General features: G+C 46.4%; 1 protein-coding gene across 7 annotated transcripts in view; it reads left to right on the top strand.

Moving 5' to 3' along the window:
* HERC2 (HECT and RLD domain containing E3 ubiquitin protein ligase 2) overlaps positions 1-14,716 on the top strand; it is a 317,707-nt gene that overhangs the window by 287,707 nt on the left and 15,284 nt on the right. For all 7 annotated transcript variants that reach the window (XM_064296194.1, XM_064296197.1, XM_064296198.1 and 4 more), the window contains 6 exons: positions 366-543; positions 2,684-2,845; positions 4,990-5,081; positions 5,291-5,430; positions 7,972-8,159; positions 8,784-8,981. In XM_064296194.1, coding sequence (XP_064152264.1) covers positions 366-543; positions 2,684-2,845; positions 4,990-5,081; positions 5,291-5,430; positions 7,972-8,159; positions 8,784-8,981 — 958 coding nt within the window. The remainder of the gene's footprint in view (positions 1-365; positions 544-2,683; positions 2,846-4,989; positions 5,082-5,290; positions 5,431-7,971; positions 8,160-8,783; positions 8,982-14,716) is intronic.

Genomic DNA, 14,716 nt, shown 5'->3' with positions numbered 1-14,716 from the left:
TTGCACACATGGCATTGTTTCTTTCCCAACCCTTTATAAGATGTAAAAACCAGGTCTAGCTCACAGGCCTTTCAGAAACAGGACATGGGCTGGATGTGACCCACAGATGTAGTTTTTCAACCCCTGGTTTATAACTGGGAAAGTCTGCTCTCTGGCAGTAGGTCACCTTGTACAAAATAAGATAGGAAATGACAGCATTTTGAGTTCAGGCCTGAATGATTTTTATCGATTGATTTAGAGGAGGTAGATTGAAATGTGTGCATTGAATAAATAAATCAGCAGACCCAAAACCCTGGTATTTATAAGTTTAAAATTATTAAAAAATAAAGCTGTATTTCAGTTATATGTGGCGCCTTCCTTTGCAGTCCATGTGACCGCCCTCGTGTGGTTGAGTCTCTGAGAGGAATTGAAGTGGTCGATGTTGCTGCAGGCGGAGCCCACAGTGCCTGCGTCACAGCAGCAGGGGACCTCTACACGTGGGGCAAAGGCCGATATGGCCGCTTGGGGCACAGCGACAGTGAAGACCAGCTGAAGCCAAAGTTGGTGAGTGAGAGCTCTGTGCTCAGAGAGCTGGAGCAGCCACCCTGCTCTGTACTGTTGGAGCGGTTTGTGTGTATGCTGGGGGGGGGGGGGGGCGGGGGGCCTTGTCATTTTGTTAGAAGTTTAAAAAGTTAAAAATATTTTCTGTTAACAGTGGATTATCTAACATAATAACAAAAGCACAAACAGCAAAAGACAAAATAAGTGAGATGTCATAAAAATTAAAAACTTTTGTTAATCAAAAGACTTTACCCAAAAAGTGAAAAGACAGGCAGCTGACTGGGAGAATATCTTAGGAAGCCATATATCGAACAAGAATCTAATAACCAAAATATATTTAAAACTTCGACAACAACAGAAAGTCAAATAACTCAGTCATAAAATGGGCAAAGGATTTGAATAGACATTTCACCAAAAAAGATAATCAAATAGCCAGCAAATACTAAAGATCCTTAGCGTTATATAGCTGTCAGAGAGATGCAAATCAAAGCCACAACGAGATACCGTTTCACTCCCACAAGGATGGCTAAGATAAAAAAAAAATGAAAAAAACAAATGTTGGCAAGAATGTGGAGAAATTGGAACCCTTACCCATTGCTGGTGGGAATGGAAGATAGTGTGGCTGTTTCTCAAAAATCTAAAAGTAGAACTATATGAGTCCGAATCGACTGACGGCGACAGGGTTGGGGCAAGAGGGAGGGCAAAGGGGGGTTAATGGTGATGGAAATTCCATGCTGATTAAGGGTAGGGTTGCACAGCTGATTATTGTAATTACTGTCAATAAATTGTACACCTGTAAAAAGTAGAATTGGCAAAAGTTGTGTGATTGACATATTTACAGCAATGACCAAAAAAAAAAAAAAAAAATAGCTGCTGAGGCTACTTATATACACCCAAAATCTTCATGGTATTTGGTTCCTTGGTGTAGAGGCTTCAGGTCATAGTTGCATGGGACATCCCAGTTAATTGGCCTAATAACATGTTCACTGCTTCTGTTCTACCCCTCAGTTCATTGCATAGTGCCTGAGGTCTTAAAAGGTTGTAAACGGCACCCAGGGCACAACAAATGGTCTCTGTTCACCTGGAGCAACAGGGGAAGGAGCGTCAGGAATAGAAGGACGTGGAGTGTTTGGCTGTTTACTGTCTTGAACAACTGCCTCCTTTGCCATGAGACCAGAGGAATTGGATGGGGCCTGCTACCATTATCGAACATTTTGATCAAAGGTTCTGTAGCAGAATCCTGATCCAAAGGGGGGAAATGCAGAACAGAATTTCAGATGCTCATGGACTCCAGACTTCTTGGAGCTATGAAGGTTGGATGAATCCCTAAAAGTGTTGCCCTGAGATCATCTTTAAGCCTTTAACCCAAAATATCCACTGAAGTCTTCTTGAAACCAAACAGTAGTTTAGCTTAACTAGCAAAAAAATGTTTGCCTTGAGCCTTATGCTCTTTTAAGAACTATCTGTGGGATCAAACTGACCGCAGCAGCTTGAAAGATAGGAACCTTGGGGGCAGTGAGTTTATGTCAGTGAGGGAGGAACAACTCAGAAAAGGCGGGTGAGAATGGTTTAACAGCTCGAAGAGTATAATTAATGTCACTAAATGGTACATGTGGAAACTGTTGAATTGGTGTGTGTTTTGCTGTGTGTAGTCTCAACAACAAGATAAATAATTTATTTTCTGTTTAGATGCTGTTGAGTTTAGAGTTGATAGTTGTAGCCTTGTTATTCATAATTAGTTTTGATTTTTGGTGGAAATAAATGATTTCCATGTAGCATTTAAACAGGATAGTATTTTAAATATCCTTTTATTTATAAAAGTAAAATATTACTTGGCATTGAGCTTGGCCCACTCTATTTTGGGTCAAAGGAGTGAGTAAGCCAGCTTTCACAATGTTGTAAGATTGATTGGTGGAGGACGCTGATGCCTGCCTTGGACAGTTTAGAGTTCAGTTAGATGAAGGCCTTTTCTGTTTTGTCTTACAGGATTATAAATGTTACCCGTTTTCTTTGTAAAGGCTTAAAACAGGCATCCTCATTAAAAAAAAAAAAAATGTAGAATGTTACAGTCTTTCCCTTGATAGCTAGAGACACCACCTTCTATCTGTTGTGGTCAACAACCAGGCTGTCCTCTTCTCTGCAGGTGGAAGCCCTGCAGGGCCACCGCGTGGTTGACATTGCCTGTGGCAGCGGCGATGCTCAGACCCTCTGCCTCACTGACGATGACACTGTCTGGTCCTGGGGGGACGGGGACTATGGCAAGCTCGGCCGAGGAGGCAGCGATGGCTGTAAAGTGCCAATGAAGGTATTTTGTGTGTACACAGCACCCTGTTCCCTGGATGGGCCAGGAATGGTCGGACCTTTCTGGAGTTCTCTGAGGTCTGGGTGACGTGCGAACAAGCATCTCCTTGCCCCCTCACTGTGCCAGGTGTTGTCTTAGATGCCCCCCAAGGTGTGCGGAAGAGGACCTCTCCCCCTCTGGGTTGTCTGTCCCTCTCTGCGTGCTTTTCTAGAGTATCTTAACTCCATCTTTACCTTCTTTGTAGAGCATGTGATGGGTGATCGCATAAAAAGTGAGTGAGGAGCCCGTAGGCATTAAGATACTTTAAGTGATGTGCTCTCTTGAGGAATTTATGTGATCTGTGGTCTTATTTAGCATGTGGACCTGTTTTGGGGGAAAAAAATAACAAATCGTTCATCACTCTTGTCAGTTTACAGTGGAACACACACATCCTGTTCCAAAGTTATGGAATGTGGCAATACTTACTAACACAATTACAGCTGGATTAGTGAGGAGACTGTCTTATGGAGATCATGTGAGAGGCCGAGGGAGGAAGTTGAGAGTTTGCCTGGGCATCTGGTGGACCCGGGCTGGCAGTCAGCTTTGTACTGTTTGACTTGGGAAAGTTTCTTAACTTATGCCAAACTGCTTGTTGTTGTTATAAAATGGGAAGAGCCATACTCTCTTCAGAGGATTAAGTTAGTTGGTTTGTTTAAATCCCTTACTGCTCAGTAGCTTCAGTAAGTGAACACTAAGTGGTACCATGGACTTGGGAGTGTACATGGCCTGAGAGAAAACTAAAGCACGATCTCTCTCCACAGTCCCTGCTCTCGTTGGGGTTGTTGTTGTTACAGGTGTCGTTGAGCCAATTCCAATTCATAACTACCCCATGTAACAGAGTAGAAGTGCCCCATAGCGTTTTCTTGGCTGTAACCTTTATGGAAGCCGACCACCAGGCCTTTCTCCTTCAGAGTCGCTAGGTGGGTTTGAACCACTAACCTTTCAGTTAGCAGCCGAGCCCTTACGTGTGTTCGCCACCAGGGCTCCTCGTTGGGGGTTACAGGACTGCAAATGCTAGAAAAGAAAACTAGATGGCACACATCTAGGCACTGTTGGTCCTGAACGTTCATAGCTTTTCCTCCTAGAGCTGAGCCGTCCAGCGTGGTAGACGCTGGCCACACGTGGCTACTTAAGTTAATTAAAATTAAATAAAGCTAAAATTCAGTTCCTTGGCCATGCTAGCTGTGTTTCAAGTGTTCAGTGGGCTCACATGGCTCATGGCAACTGTGCTGGTCAGTGCAGGCGTAGAACAGTCCATCACTGCAGCGAGTGGTTTTGGCGGGCACTGCCTGGGGCCAAAGCCTGGCGGAGAAGACTTGACTCCAGATTGTGCTGTCTCTCCCTGCCTCCCTGTGGCTGCGCCAGGAGGCGGTGCCCTGGTTCCTGCAGTGGCCCTTCTGGCAGCTGCTGGGAAGCAAGTTCCTCTGGACTGCCTCCTTAGTTCTTACCACCTCTTGCTCTTTTTCCATTGGAGATGTATGGTATTTTAGCCACAAGTGGATTACCAAGTGTTTCTGTATTTTAAAAATTGTTATAGACCCTGTTATGCTACAGAAGGCTTTATACAAAGGCATTGCACCTTCAAAAGTCAGGATGGTTGGCATCAGGAAGGCACAGAGGGCATCACTGATGTGCTCATGGCAGGGCAGGGAGGGGAGAACTAATTAAGCTTCAGTTAATTTAAACTTAAATTTAAACAGGACAAATTAAGTATGAGAAACATCACAGAGGTGACGAGCGTGTGTGTTGTGTCAGGAGAATGGTGATTGGGTGGAGTGGGCCCCAACTGAGACCCTGGGTGCTGGACTTGAAGGGCCTGCACCCATGAATGGGCAGGTGAACCTGGAGAAATAGGCAGGGGGCATCTGGAGGCCAGACCCTGGCTGCTGTACCCTGAGAGAGGGCTAGAAGGAGGATGAGTAGAAGCATAGCGCTGCTGGAGAACAGTGCCACTAGTTTTCGAGAGAAATGATTGCAAACCTTCAACGATGAAATGCCACGTTTCCAGTGATGTGTGCTGGGTCACACCGCATGAAGGCACATGACCCGTGGAGGATTCTCAGCGTCATCTGTCACTATTGAAGCTACCTGAGTCTTTCCCCTTCTAGATCGACTCTCTCACAGGCCTTGGCGTGGTCAAAGTGGAATGCGGATCCCAGTTCTCTGTTGCACTTACCAAGTCGGGAGCGGTTTACACATGGTATGAAGGATTTTATTTGTTTAATCCTACCAGAAAGAGATTGTTAGTTTGAAGTTCCTTTAGCCACATTTTAGTAGCCTGGAACACAACTTTTATGGCAGGCTGTGGCTTGTGTAATGAAGCCCAGTGACTGCATGAGGTGAGTGGGCAGGGTGGTGGTGCACAGAGCAGCCCGTAATTCTGAGCACCCCATCTCTTCCGTGTTTTAGGGGCAAAGGGGACTACCACAGGCTGGGCCATGGATCCGATGACCACGTTAGAAGACCTCGGCAGGTCCAAGGGCTGCAGGGAAAGAAAGTCATTGCCATTGCCACCGGCTCCCTGCACTGCGTGTGCTGCACGGAGGACGGTAGGTGGGGAGCCCAGGGTTGCAGAGCCATGCGTGTAAGGTAGGAGAGCACCGCTTGGGGAACAGTGTGTGGAACTGCAAAAATGATGAGTTTATGAGACCTTCTGAGACCCCACCTGCATTCAGCAAGGTCTGAGCACCCATGATCCTCACCCCTGGTGTCACACCCATGAAGATGTCATGTTACATGGCTGTGCGGAAAAGAATTAACCTACGCTTGCTGTTCTTAGGGAGGCCTACTGCAAGGTGGCACCTGGCTGATGTCTGGGAACTTGGATCTCAGGGGGGTTTCCTGTACTTCCTCGCTAATCAGAGTAGCTCACAGTGCCTGTGTTGTAAAAAATGTGGATTATGCTGAACACCTGCTTTCCTCCTGGGGGTCTAGAATCTTGGTCTGTGCTAGGCAGCGGTTGCCTCTGTGCGCAGCTGCAATATCAACCCTGACTACTGAGGCTCTGATGAGCTTCCCAGTAGACGACAATTCACACGAGTTTTCACAGCTTGTTGCTGGGGGAGAATTAACCATGTCTTGTGTGACTCCACTGGGAGGGGACTCTGGAAGCTTGTACCTGGTGTTCCCTGGACTTCACCTCAATGGGCTTTCCCCTTTGCTGATTTTGCTTTGTGTGCTTTCTCTGTAGTCCTAGCTGTGAGTATGACCATGAGCTGATTTTCATGAGTCTTCCTAGAGAATCATCGAAATTGAGGTGGTCCTGCCTGACCCTGCTCCCCGCAACACAATGGCAAAAAGAACTTTGTAGATGGAATTAAGGTTGCTAATTAGCTGACCGTAAAATAGGGAGGTTATACTGGGTAATCAGGGTGAACCCAGTGTTACCACATGAATCCTTGGAAGCGGGAAAGGAAGGCAGAAGAGTCAGTCAGAGATGCAGCAGAAGGAGAGACGGGAGATCACCTGGATCTTGTCTTCTGAATACGGTTTTTCTCTAAAGACTTCAAGCGCTTTTGAGAAATGGCCGGTTCTAGGCTTGGGGCAGGGAAAGTACAAGATGAGCCTAAAACGCCTTGTTGTGCCGTAAACCGAGCAGGTGTTCACCACATGGTAGGACTGTCTCAGGATGGGACAAAACCAGCCAAATCGGGCACAATTTGAGCATCAGAATACAGAGTAAATAGTGGTAACGGATGATCACGCACTGAACAAGCTAGGAAACCGCTGATTCCCACACGTTACAAACGGATTAAGAAACCAGAAGTTCAGTGAAAAGAGAAGTACTTCAATTGTGTCTGACGCTTCCCTGTGAAATACTCGCTAATTACAGAGGGGAACGCGGGCAGCAGAGAAGCCTGGCAGGTGCGTAGTGTCTGACACTTCCCCATGAAATACTCGCTAATTACAGAGGGGAACGTGGCAGCAGAGAAGCCTGGCAGGTGCGTAGTGTCTGACGCTTCCCCGTGAAATACTCGCTAATTACAGAGGGGAACGCGGGCAGCAGAGAAGCCTGGCAGGTGCGTAGTGTCTGACGCTTCCCCATGAAATACTCGCTAATTACAGAGGGGAACGCGGCAGCAGAGAAGCCTGGCAGGTGCGTAGTGTCTGACGCTTCCCCATGAAATACTCGCTAATTACAGAGGGGAACGCGGCAGCAGAGAAGCCTGGCAGGTGCGTAGTGTCTGACGCTTCCCCATGAAATACTCGCTAATTACAGAGGGGAACGTGGCAGCAGAGAAGCCTGGCAGGTGCGTAGTGTCTGACGCTTCCCCATGAAATACTCACTAATTACAGAGGGGAACGCGGCAGCAGAGAAGCCTGGCAGGTGCGTAGTGTCTGACGCTTCCCCATGAAATACTCGCTAATTACAGAGGGGAACGTGGCAGCAGAGAAGCCTGGCAGGTGCGTAGTGTCTGACGCTTCCCCATGAAATACTCACTAATTACAGAGGGGAACGCGACAGCAGAGAAGCCTGGCAGGTGCTTAGTATCTGACGCTTCCCCATGAAATACTCACTAATTACAGAGGGGAACGCGACAGCAGAGAAGCCTGGCAGGTGCTTAGTATCTGACGCTTCCCCGTGAAATACTCACTAATTACAGAGGGGAACGCGGCAGCAGAGAAGCCTGGCAGGTGCGTAGTGTCTGACGCTTCCCCATGAAATACTCGCAAATTACAGAGGGGAACACGGCAGCAGAGAAGCCTGGCAGGTGCGTAGTGTCTGACGCTTCCCCATGAAATACTCGCTAATTACAGAGGGGAGCGCGGGCAGCAGAGAAGCCTGGCAGGTGCCACCTTCACCACATGGTCACAGACGAATTCCATTTCACCTCACAAGACGCGAAGCCTTGGCCGGCAGAGGCTGTCAGGAGTCCCAGGAAGGACCCTGTACCTTTGGGTGTTGTGATTAGAGTGCGTCCACATCTAGGTCACCCACAACGTTGACATTTAGACAGCTGACCTTGAACCCCGACTCGAAGGGCAGTGAATGGTGATTGTGATGGGAGGACCTGGGCTGTTGTGCATTTGTTGGTCCAAGTGGACTGAATTTTACCACTGAGTCAATGTTTTAAACTTGCTTGATCCAGGTGAAGTTTATACGTGGGGTGACAATGATGAGGGACAACTGGGCGATGGGACCACAAATGCCATCCAGAGGCCACGGTTGGTAGCTGCTCTTCAGGGTAAGAAGGTTAACCGCGTGGCCTGCGGTTCAGCACACACCCTTGCCTGGTCGACCAGCAAGCCCACCAGCACTGGGAAGCTCCCTGCACAGGTGGGTCTCAACTCACCCAGGCTGCTGGGCAGATGCCTTATGCTGGCCTGACTGTGCGCCTAAGCTCCGAGAGCCGTTTTAGTTGTGCTCTTTCTTTATAGAACTTTTTGTAATAAGTTGTGATAAAGTTACTGTCTACCTGTTGTCTCTTAAATGTATGCATACTTCGTTCTTCCGTTGCATATTTACAGAGGTGTTCCGTTGAGGATAACTCAGGCTCATGATGCTGAAAAGCAGTGCTTTCAGGAATCTTTAATATTCACACCATGCAACATCCTGTGTGCATCAGTGTGTCTGCCTTCTATTTGAAATGTTACAAATTACACAGAACTACTCTCAAAGTGCATGGTTCTTAGTAATATATTTCTGTAGGGTAAATTTTTTACCCTTCTCTTTGGTTCTAGATTACTTGGCTTAAGTAGTTAAACTTTCTTAATATTATTCTAAAAGCAATGTGGTGAGGTTTTAAACCAAATAGAAATTGTAGTGCTTCTCTGTTTTTGGAAAAAAAAAAAAAAAAAACATATATATATATACATATATATATATTTTCAGTATCCAGCTAAAACTGTGGCTTGTCTGCATTTGGCGCCTAAGTTGACACCCGCAGTTCACATCTTTCAGGTCCCCATGGAGTACAATCACCTGCAGGAGATCCCAATGATCGCGCTGCGGAACCGCCTGCTGCTGCTGCACCACATCTCGGAGCTCTTCTGTCCCTGCATCCCAATGTTCGACCTCGATGGGTGTCTTCACGAAACTGGGCTCGGACCTTCAGTCGGGTTTGACACACTGCGAGGAATTCTGATATCCCAGGGGAAGGTACTCTTACAGCAGTCTTTGCTGTATGTGATCCTAGTGTCTTCAGTGGATTTTAAGACAACCTGAAGCCCTAAGCTGGGAGTACATAGAATACGGTTCATCCAGCAAACGTTTATCGGGCACCTGTGGTGCCAGGATCTGGTCTGGGTGCTAAGAATACCTCAGTGGGAAAAAAGGAAGGAAAACACAAAAATCTCTTACCTCTTGGACCTTACATTTTCCCTTATAATCTCTGCCTCCTGCCCCCTCCGTCTGCCCCAAAGGTGGGGTGCTGCATTAAGCCTGTGTTCACACATCAGTCCGTCTCCGCTCGCCTGGCCTTGAAGCATCAAGGTAGAAAAAGAATTAGATCATGTCTTCCCCAGGGATGTCCAGCAGGGGGCGCCAGGTGCTACACGTCTCTTAGGTAGACACCTGCACCAAGATCGGTAGAGATTCCTAGTCAAATGATAAGGTCACCTGTGGTGACTGGAAGGACACGTTTACAACGCTGGCACGTAAGTGAGGATATCCGAAAGTCACCAGAGATATTTTGACCCGTTGAAGTTTTTAATAATTACAGCTGTCCGTGGGATGGGTACCCTGATTTCGGAGTCAGGGGTTTCCCATTACTGGAATTGATCAGGTTTCTGGCAAACAGCTTGACAGGGTTTTCCAGAAGAGGCTCAGTTATCGTGTGGGAGGGGGACTGTGGAGGGAAAAAGTGAGGAGGTTGGACTGAGGAATACTCTAATCTGAAGAGTCTGTGATTCTGTATTTTATCATCAAAGGTTATGTCTGGTTTTAATGATATAAAGTTGGGAAATTTTTGAGTCCTGTCCAAACAGACTGTTTTAGTTTTGGCTTTATTTCCACTTAACTGGAAGAATTTCTGCTGGACAAGATTAATGTGCGTCTTATTTTCACATGTGGCAGAGGGACAAGTGTACGATGACAGATGTTTTATGTAATGGTAGGACCCTCTTTTGGAAACGGGAGCAGGAAAAAAGTATGGGCAGATAAAATGGACATAAAACTTAATTCAACTATTTTCCATTTAAAAAGGTAGCAAGACTGATTATGTTCGGCTTCATTTCTTTTATGTCCCTGAGTGGAGATGAGAATGGGCAGCGATGGGGGAAATTCTTTTGTTGTGAGGAGAGGAGAAAGGTGACAGGTGTGGATGTGCTCCACTCCGATAGAGTACACTTCCCTTTGTGGTTGGTGTGGGCTTGTGGCCATCGGCCTGGCCGTGGGGTCAGAGGCTGTGGACGCTCATCCTGAGCAAGTCCTCCACAGCCCACCTGGCTCCGAGGAGGGGCCTCTGAACACAGCAGCGTCTGAAGGAGGAGATGGGCGTGCGGAGGATCTGAAAGCCACCCTTGGAAGCAGAGGATGCATCACGCTCATCTCTGGTCTTGGGCATGGGAAAGGATCGGCATCTTTTTGGGAAGCGGATGTTGTTGTGGGTGGGAAGAGGAAGGAGATGTTCCTGCCAGGAAGTGCTCAGAGCACAGAAGTGAGGGGCACAGGAGGGCTGGCTTAGGGGGCCCAACTCAGATACCAGAAGAGTTCATGGTGGGAGAGAGGCTGTCTTTGTGTGAAGACAGTCAGGAAAGCAGAGTCAGGGTGGGGCTGTGAGAGGGTGTGTGATAACTAGGGTGAGTCTGTGAGCCTGTCTCCCTGGCTGACTGTCCTTGCATGCCGGTGGTTTGCAGCTTCCCCTGAAGGCAAAGGTTGACTAGTGGAGTTACTTGATTTTTGTGTCTCTCGGTTAGTTACTTGCTTCTGAAAATTGACTTTCCACTCCCATTAGAGCATGCAGGGAGGTCTGGGAGGTTATACATAGAAGAATATGCTCTGTAGTACCCTATTCTGCCCTCTGGTTGTCTGTGGCTTTATTTTTTTTTTCTGTTATGTCAGTCTGTAAAGAGAAAACTCTTTAATTCTTCTTAAATGTTTGGTTTTCACTGACGTCTTCAGATCTGCCCCTGCTTGGCTGTGGTTTCTGTCCCTGCGGTCCCTACTCTCTGCATGTCTGCTCTCCTGGAAAGCATGTGGGTTTATGAGGCTGTGTCCTGCTGACACCTGCAGCCCGTCCTCAGAGAGCATCCACTCTTAGTTTGTGTCAGTGCTCCTTCTTTGCTACCTATGCTGGCAACCTAAACAGGAGCCTGAAGAACCCCTTGAACTTTGCTTTTCTTCACACCAAGAACCTAAACAGCCACAGCCCCACTGCTCAGAGTCCGGCCTGGGTCCTCCACCAGCTCCTGCGCAGGAGTGTCAGAGTGCCCAGGAGCACAGGAGCCTAAAAAAGAGAGAGCAAGATCGAGGTGGAGCAAGATGGAGGCATAAACAGTTGCACGTTTCTGTCCCTCCACAACAACTCCAGAAGAAAACAAGCAAAAATTGTGAAATGAACAGTCTCAGGACCCTAGACAGCAGTTAAAGGGTTGGTGGACCAAAGTGAACACTGGGTACAGAAAAAGGTCACACATAAACAGTGGGAGAGCAGTGGGTTTCCACATGTCCACGCCGCACCCAACCCCCATCCCTCGCTCAGCACAGCCATCTTGGGGTGACTGCAGCAGCTGGCACACCCAGGCAAGAAGTTCTGTGTCAGAGCAGCACAGTGAGCACAGCATGGGCCAGCACTCACAGGCAGAGAGTCCTATATTAGAGTGGCAAAGCCAGCGCCCCTGAGGTGGGGAGTCTGATGCCAAAGTGGCACAGCCAGTACTCCCCACTCAGGAAGCCTCAAGGTGAATGAAGCAGTGATAGCACTCCCAAAGCAGGGAGACCAGTATGCAGTGACCACAGCAAGTGCACCAAGACAAGGAGTCTAGTGTTGAAGCAAAGAACTATAACCTTCAAAAACTTAATAAAGAAGAGCAAACCCTAGGGAAGGGTAAGAAGCTAATATCTAGAGTTACCACTTTATAACAGGTAAATGTCCAGAATTCAACGAAAAATCATAGGCATATGAAGAAATAAGGCCCATGCAAAAGACCAAAATAAAGTGACAAACTACCCCTGAGGAAGATCAGAAAATGGACTTGCTAGACAAAGGTTTTATTTTTTATTGTAATACCTCATTGTGTTTTGGTGAAAGCTCACACAGCAAATTAGGTTCCCCTTTAACATTTTTTATACATAGTATTCAGTGACATTGGTTACGTTTTTCACAATGTTCCAGCGTTCTCATTAATTCCTTTCTGGTTGTCCTGTTTCCATTAATCTTGGCTTCTCTGTGCACCTCCCCCCCCCCCGCCCCCCATCTTTGCTTTAGGATGAATGTTGAGCATTTGGTCTCATAAAGATGACCTTTTAAAGGAGCACAATACTCACGGGTGTATATTTTATGAGCCAATCCATAATTTAGTTGAATGGTGACCCCCAGGTGTGGTTTCGATATAAATTTTAACCTTGGGGCTTTCTCTAGTCTCTACTGATCCAGTAAGTCTGGCCTTTTTTAAGAATTTGAGTTTTGTTCTACATTTTTCTCCTATTCTATCCAGGACCACCTATGGTGTCCCTGGTCAGAGAGGTTGGTAGTGGTAGCTGGGCACCATCTAGTTCTTCTGGTCTCAGGAGAGATGAGGCCGTGGTTCATGTAGGCTGTTAGCTATAGACTAGTTTCTTCTTCGAGTCTTTTGTTTCCTTCTTTCTCTTTTGCTCCAGATGAGTAGAGACCGATACTTGTATCTTAAATGGCCACCCGTAAGCTTTTAAGACTCCAGACACTACTCACCGAACTAGGATGTAGAACATAAAGTTTCTGAACTGTGTTATGCCAGTTGACTTAGTTGTCCCGTGAGACTATGGTCCTAAGCCTTCAAATCCACCCATGAGGTGTTTGATTACGTCTAGGAAGTATCCGTAACTGTGCCCACCTATGTGTTTTATTATATATATGAATACATATGCCGTACACACATACACGTATATACATATGTTTACAGATATTCCCGTACATGCCCTCGCATATGCATATATACATATATGCATACATATCTACCTATGTAACCACACATGTTTTTTGGTTGTTATTACAGAATTGTGTATGTTATAGCATTTACCAAAAGTCTTTTATTTTTGTATAATTCTTAGTGTTATTTACCTTGGACAGGTTGTGCACACTTCACCCGCATTTTGGTATTGCCTTTCCCCTCACCAAAGGTAACAAGTGTCTACTATCTAGAGAGTGAGTCTCCCTCCTTTTTCCTCCCATCCCTGGTAACCACCAATGAATGTTGATTTCTGTATAGGCAAAGACTTTAAAGCAATAGTACTAACTATGCTCAAAGAGTTAAAGGAAAACACAGAAAAAGAACTAAAGGAAATCAGGAAAATGATAAAAGAACAAAACAGAAATCTCCATAAAGGTATAATTTTTTTTTTCTTTTTTATAATTTTTATTGTGTTTTAAGTGAAAGTTTATAAATCAAGTCAGTCTCTCACATAAAAACTTATCTACACCTTGGTACATACTCCCAATTACTCTCCCCCTAATGAGGCAGCCTGCTCTCTCCCTCCACTCTGTCTTTTCGTGTCCATTTCGCCAGCTTCTAACCCCCTCCACCCTCTCATCTCCCCTCCAGGCCGGAGATACCAACATAGTCTCAAGTGTCCACCTGATCCAAGAAGCTCACGCCTCACCAGCATCCCTCTCCAACCCATTGCCCAGTCCAATCCATGTATGAAGAGTTGGCTTCGGGCGTGGTTCCTGTCCTGGGCCTACAGAAGGTCTGGGGGCCATGACCACCAGGGTCCTTCCAGTCTTGGTCAGACCATTAAGTCTGGTCCTTTTGTGAGAATTTTGGGGTCTGCATTCCCACTGCTCTCCCACTCCTCCAGGGGTTCTCTGTGGTGTTCCCTGTCAGAGCAGTCATCGGTTGTAGCTGGGCACCATCTAGCTCTTCTGGTCTCAGGCTGATGTAGTCTCTGGTTAATGTGGCCCTTTCTGTCTCTTGGACTTGTAATTACCTTGTGTCCTTGGTGTTCTTCATTCTCCTTTGATCCAGGTGGGTTGAGACCAATTGATGCATCTTAGATGGCTGCTTGCTAGCATTTAAGACCCCAGATGCCACTCTTCAAAGTGGGATGCAGAATGTTTTCTTAATAGATTTTATTATGCCAATTGACTTAGATGTCCTCTGAAATCATGGTCCCCAAACCTCTGCCCCTGCTACACTGGCCATCGAAGCGTTCAGTTTATTCAGGAAACTTTGCTTTTGGTTTAGTCCAGTTGTGCTGACCTCCCCTGTATTGTGTGTTGTCTTTCCCTTCACCTAAACTAGTTCTTATCTACCAACTAATTAGTGAATACCCCTCTCCCACCGTACCACCCTCCCTCCTCTCCTAACCACAAAAGAATGTTTTCTTCTCTGTTTAAACTGTTTCTCAAGTTCTTGTAATAGTGGTCTTGTACAATATCTGCCCTTTTGTAACTGACTAATTTTCACTCAGCATAATGCCTTCCAGGTACCTCCATGTTAGGAAATGTTTCACATATTCCTCACTGTTCTTTATCGATGCGTATTATTCTATTGTGTGAATATACCATTATTTATCCATTATCCATTGATGGGCACCTTGGTTGCTTCCATCTTTTTGCTATTGTAAACAGTGCTGCAGTGAACATGGGTGTGCATATACCTGTTCGTGTAAAGGCTCTTATTTCTCTAGGATACATTCCGAGGAGTGGATTGCTGGATCGTGTATGGTAGTTCTATTTCTAGCTTTTTTTAAAGAAG

Source organism: Loxodonta africana, chromosome 13, assembly GCF_030014295.1.
Source record: "Loxodonta africana isolate mLoxAfr1 chromosome 13, mLoxAfr1.hap2, whole genome shotgun sequence".
Lineage (NCBI taxonomy): Eukaryota > Metazoa > Chordata > Mammalia > Proboscidea > Elephantidae > Loxodonta > Loxodonta africana.
Note: the sequence above shows the minus strand (reverse complement) of the source record. Positions and strands in the feature narration are given on the sequence as shown.